Raw genomic sequence first — 6,247 nt, 5'->3', positions numbered from 1 at the left:
CCCCCCCCGAAAAAAAACAACAACAACAAAAAAAACAACAAAACAACAACAACAACAAACAAACAAAAAAAAACAACAACATTATGCTTACGAATAGTAGGAAGGCAGTGTCTTGGTTCAAATCGGTAATGGGTGTGGGTGGCACCCTGTTTTCTACGCCTACAGCGCCCCACAATGGCGGAGTGTCACTCACCCCCAGAGCTCCCCCCAATCGGGACACCCTAGCACAACGAAAGCCTGTCCCAGGAGATACGTCGGTCTCCCTCGCTCTACCGGCCCCAAACACAAGAATCTATTTTACCGGTTTGATCAGCTGCTGTCGAGGAATTCCCACAGGATAGTTTGCGCTAAGCTGCAATATAGGGCAGCGGTTTTCAATCTGTTAAAACTCAGTTCACACTGAATAAGCCGGTTAAATTGCCAGGGCGGTCCCTGGTGGTTTGAGGAATAAGAACCTACCACGCGGAAACGAGAATAAATCTCGTAACTTGAGAAGGATTGCCGGCCTGTGGCCGCTTACATGGCTATCGCACCAGCTGACCCTCTGCTCCTCACAAATTTGCTACCGGATGATTCAGTGACTGTAAAACGTCAGGTGCAGGTAGATTAAGATTTCTGCCTTCCACAAGAAAAAAATAAATGTTTCTCCATAGTGCATTTTTATTTTGTTGTTGTTGTTTTGGAAGAGCATTGGCTGAAGTCGTAAACAACCAGGTATATCATAGACTTTCAAAAACCCCGAACGCAAGCATCAACACAAATTTAGCTGAAAATAAGTTACCAACGAGATAAAATAACAACACACAAACGAAAGCAATTAATAATGCAGGACAACAGCACACAGTAACAAGTGCCGTTCAGAAAATATCCATAATTTTAAAGTATTATAAATTATGAGTTATCCTTGCATGTGAGTGAACCATGCATTAGGTCCCTAGTTTAAGTTCAATGATCCGAACTGTTGGCTTCTGGCAAAGCTGCTCATGGACTTGATACATATAAAAACAAAACAAAATAAAACAAAACTTCGCATATGGCATAATATGGTTTTCCAATGTATCATGAATATTGACTTTGCGCTTTGAAGCACCAACTAGGTTTTGTGTCCTCAAAATCACACAGCACTATTGTCCGTGGACGATTTTTCTCACTTGGCATCTAGATATAAGTGACAAGGATTTCAAGCTGGTGGTCATATTCTTTTTTAATGCATGTGTTAAAAGAGATGTCACATGCAAACAATAGCATACAGGTGTTTTGGATACATTTTTCATCATCAAATGCCAGATCTGAGACAACCATCTGTGATAATGTTTCCCCTTTCTTTCTTTTGCTGAGACGCTCTAGAAAATAAGCTACGCTATCCTGATCTTCCCTCGCCTGCCATCTGTTTAGGCTTTCCAAGTACATGAAGCTTACTCTGGGTCTACCCTTGCCGTGGATGTCTGCAGTGTTACCAGTCAGATCTAGATATTCAAGACTGTTTTTTCATGCCTATTCAAATGTCTTAATTACCTTATCGAGGTTCATTGTCCTGAAATATTAGACCGTCTCCACTTCCAGGGACTACGACCGTGTAAACAACAGACGTCACCAGTTCAGTACCAGTCGTTCTCATGGGCTTATGGCGTCATCCGCCTCTGGAAGTCGTGCATCTGCTGAAGGTAGGTGGGATGTTGGAGGGAGCTTTGGTGTTTCTTAGGCTTACTTTTAAAAAAATTCTTTCCCTGTGTTTTTCCCGTCTATATTACTTCTTCGAAAACACTAAACGGCCTTTATTGTTTCGATGTGCTTCTATTTACTCAAACAAACAAACAAACCATCAAACAAACAAACTGAACACCCGATCACCCCTTCACCCTCCAATCCCCATGCCATTGCGCAATACGATGAACACATTATACCCTTTACAGTTCCAATAAGATAGCTGCAACCCCACGGTGAGGTTTTCGTCCTGCATGTGACAGAAAACGCGGACGAAAAGAAACCGCAGGAAAGCTTTGTTTGTCGAGATTGTGTCTTACCATGTCTCACCTCGTCTTATATTATCTTATCTTATCTTGTCTTGTCTTGTTTTATCTTACTTTACCTGTCTTATCTTGTGTTGTGTTGTGTTGTGTCATCTTGTGTTATCTTATCTTACTATCTTGTCTTGTCCTGTTTTATCTTATGTTATATTATGTTATCTCACTATCATCTCTTCTGTTTTCTTCTCATCTCATCTCGATCTTCTCATTTCACCCCATCTCTTCTCATTCTATCTTCCACTGTGACCATGCAGGAGGCAGCCCAATGGTAGACTACATCCACGATCTCCCTACCAATGGCCATCACTGCATGCTGCGGGACTCCGGGGCCTCCCAGTCAGACGACAGCATGGACGGTGACGTCACTCTGGACTTCCCGGCAACGCCCCCTCGCAGAGTCAACCCTCTCATCATGACCAAAGAAGTCTACAGCGCCAGCAACGCCATCAAGTTTATTTGCAATCAGATGAAGAATAAGGAGGACTATGATACGGTATGTGTGTTTGAAGTGTGTGAAGAGAGGGGATTTTTGTTGTTGTTGCTGTATTAGTACCAATTTAACGACACTTCTAAAACATACAAGTCATACAAAGGCCGATGATTTGAGATTTTGCTAGAGAGTAACACACAAAGAAAAATAAAAGGAGGGGAAATAAGGGCAATACCCTTGTTTGATAGGAAAGACGAAAAAAACCCAACCCAAAACAAAACAAAAATATAAAAAAACTACTGTCTGTTACGAAGCGCTTTGATAGAACAAAAGTTGAAAGAGAAAAACATAAGAAAATTATCCGCAGAAAAAAAGAGGAGGAAAATACCACTGCACGACTTAAAGGCCTTTGCCCTTTGTGTTCTAGTAAATAGTTTACCTTAATGTAGGACTGAATCAGATCCACAGACAGCCCCCATGTGTTTGTCTCTCCTGTTACGAACAATGACGTTTTAGTCAGGAAGTAGACAAAGACAAACAACAACGTTACTAGTGTGCGTTAAGTGGGGGGGGGGGGGTACACCTGGAGGCTATCTCGCGTATTAGTTGACCGAATTTTACCACATTTCACACATATACCAAGTATAGTAAGGAGTCTTAACATCCGCAATCAAATTTGAAAAAAAAGTTTTGTTTCCACGAATACTGTGGCCATATTGGATTTTGTTGTCATGTCTTACGTAATGAATACCGCACTTCCCGGTCATTAAAATGGACTCGGTTTTTTTTTTTGGCACGCATGTTAGCACACATTAGATCTGACATTCTGTTTGTTGATTTTTTCCTGAACGAATCGGTGTAGTATAGGTAGTATTCAAGTTTGCAAAAAACACGTGAAAATCCACACTCCAGACACCACCAACCAAAATCTATTCCACGTGTCAAAAATTCGAGAGAAAATACGTTGTATTACAATTTCTCTTCATTCTGTGAAAATTTTATGAAGATTGGATAAAAAATGATGGAGTTATTTTTTAAAAAGTATAGAAAAAAATCGCGTTTTGAGAAAACGGCCGATAAAGAAAAATGGAATATTGTGTTTATGAGGTATTTGTGGTGACAAACATGCCCGGTATGGGAAAAAAGAAGACTTTTAGGTGTTCCTATGTGATGAAATAGTTGTAGGAGAATATGAGGAAGTTAAAAATGCCTACCACTCAAATTCCATAATATTGAGCCGAATCGAGACTTTTGGGGTGTAGACACCCCCCCCCCCCCCTCCCTTTAAGAAAGCGGACGGAGTTCAGAGATGTTCACGAATATTTCTTTGTCTACCCTCATAAGGGTCACGCTACCAGCTACTAATGTGAAGTTGCTCAATGTCTTCCCTCCCTCCTCCCTTTCTCCCCCCCTGCAACCCTTCTCCTTTCCCCTTACCCAACATATTGCTGGGGGTGTTGTAGTGTTAACACCGTAAAGGAGAAGAATTTTGAAAGATGGTGGGTTTTTTAATTTAAAATAATAATATATTTATTTTAAAACCACGAAATGTAACCTTGCTCAAGGAAATTAATTATTCCTATATCATTTTATTATTAATTCAGTTTCAAATTTACAGCAGTTCGTAAAGAAAAGACCGGAACAAATGTGTTAAGAGCTCTGGAAGCTCCACAAAATGACCACAGTTCAAATCCGCACCCAGTGTGGGATTCAAACCAAGGCCATTCACCCCGTACGCCACTATGATATCAAGGGGCTAACAGAGCGGCAATAAAAAGAAGAAGAAAAGTAAATAAATGAATAAAAGTAATCCCAACATCTTTCCCCCTGAATTAAAAACAACAACAACAGCAGCAGCAGCAACAACAACAACAACGCGAACAACAACAAGAATAAAAGAAACAACAACAACAACAACAAAAACAACAACAGCAGCTGCAGCAACATCAACAACAACAACAAGAACATTAACAACAATAACAAAAAACCCAACGAAAACGTCAACGACAACAACAACAACAACAACAACAAAAATACCACCAACGACATTAACAACAACAACTTAACAAAACACCAAGAACAGCAGCAACATTCTCCCCCTATTTCCCTTTCCCAGGTTCTCGACGACTGGAAGTACATGGCCAGCGTGCTGGATCGTCTGCTCATGGTCGTCTACGTCCTGGTGTCTCTGGGCGGGACACTCGGGGTCCTGGTCAACGCACCACACATCTTGGAGACAGTGGACCAGGACAAGGTCATAGAGCAGATCAAGAACGCTGTCAGGGTGGAAGATTGAGTCCTGAGTCCTGAGTCCTGAGCCCTGAGTTCTGAGTCCTGAGTCCGCAGTCCTGAGTTCTGAGTCCGGAGTCCTGAGTCCTGAGCCCCGAGCCCTGAGTTCTGAGTTCTGAGTTCTGAGTTCTGAGTCTGGAGTCTGAATTCTGAGTCCTGAGTCCTGAGTCCTGAGTCCTGAGTCCTGAGTCCGGAGTCTGAGTTCTGAGTCAGGGAAGGAGCAGTTTTGAGGAACAGTACAGTTTATAATACGGAGTCGTTTTTCAAAAGTATGTTATTATAATGATGTCTTTGTAATTATGATGCTATGATTAGTATTAGTAGTATTGTTATTATTACTACTATTATCATTGTTATTAATATTATCATTATTATTATTCTTATTATTATTATTATCATTATTATTATTATTATTATTATTATTATTATTATTCTCTGGCGTTGACCTGATGACAAGGACATAGGGTTTCTTGGGAGGGGCATTGCGCTGCCAAGAGCGAAATGCTCGCAGCTAAAGGGATTTGAAAACAACAACAACAAACAACATTATTATTATTATTGTTATTATTATTATTAATTTATTATTATCAATATTATTATCATCATCATACTTACAATCATTATTTGCTTGTAACGTACTTGCTGAAAGTTTTATATCAAACATTGTCTTTATGTTTTGTATGCTTAAACTTTGCTTCTTTCGTTGAAGCTCTTTTCCAGTCCTATCGGCGAGGGCCGATGATAGATTCTACCTCTTAAATAACAACACTGTATTAAAAGGGACGTGACAGCTATTCACGAACAGTCAAACACGTTTCAGCGAGGTGTATTTAACACAAGCTTGGGAATTGGGAGTCTGGAAAAGTATTTGTGATGCTACTTCGGGTAGAGATATGTAGAATGTTTTGTTGTTGTAGTTGTTGTTGTTGTTGTTGTTGTTTTCAAGACTCAGTCCACTGCAGTTCTAATAAATGAAGTTAGTATTATATTAGGGTGTGGGATGCCTGCGTCTGTGGTGTAGTGGTAAGGTGCTTCGTTGTCACTCACAGAAGACCCTGGTTCGGTTCCTGAATGGGCAGAAATTTGTATCAAGTATCTTGGTCTTTCTGCTTGTGTGTTGGCCCTGACAGGCAGGGTCGGGAGCACATAGCCCTGAATGATTTAAACTGTGTAGATGGGGGTGTAAAACATACAAGTACGTTATAAAAACAGAGTGTGGAATTAGGATTTCTGTCTCTGCTGGGATAGAAACAGTCCAAGCAGCCGCTTTTTCCCTTGATTAATATGGCACACAATAAGAGTACTAATGGCTTACGAGTTTTCTTGGCGTCTTAGCACATTCATCCACTGGTTGCAAAGAACCAATTATTTTAAAGGACTCTTTTAACCTTTTGGGAACACGAAGTAGAGGGAGGGTTAATGTCTGATGTTTTGCTGAGATGGACTGAACCTAGTTTAGAATTTTTTTTTTAACTCCAAAAACTCTTTGGTTGCAAATTAA

At 40.4% G+C, this 6,247-nt stretch overlaps 1 protein-coding gene across 1 annotated transcript in view; it reads left to right on the top strand.

The window, feature by feature from the left end:
• LOC101845525 (acetylcholine receptor subunit beta-like 1-like) overlaps positions 1 to 4,768 on the top strand; it is a 41,027-nt gene extending 36,259 nt beyond the window's left edge. Inside the window, 3 exon segments of the mRNA NM_001280804.1 lie at positions 1,564 to 1,664; positions 2,282 to 2,520; positions 4,574 to 4,768. Of these exon segments, the coding sequence (NP_001267733.1) occupies positions 1,564 to 1,664; positions 2,282 to 2,520; positions 4,574 to 4,753 (520 nt within the window). The 3' untranslated portion in view covers positions 4,754 to 4,768.
• The last annotated feature ends 1,479 nt before the right edge of the window (positions 4,769 to 6,247 follow it).

Source organism: Aplysia californica, unplaced genomic scaffold, assembly GCF_000002075.1.
Source record: "Aplysia californica isolate F4 #8 unplaced genomic scaffold, AplCal3.0 scaffold00032, whole genome shotgun sequence".
NCBI lineage: Eukaryota > Metazoa > Mollusca > Gastropoda > Aplysiida > Aplysiidae > Aplysia > Aplysia californica.
Note: the sequence above shows the minus strand (reverse complement) of the source record. Positions and strands in the feature narration are given on the sequence as shown.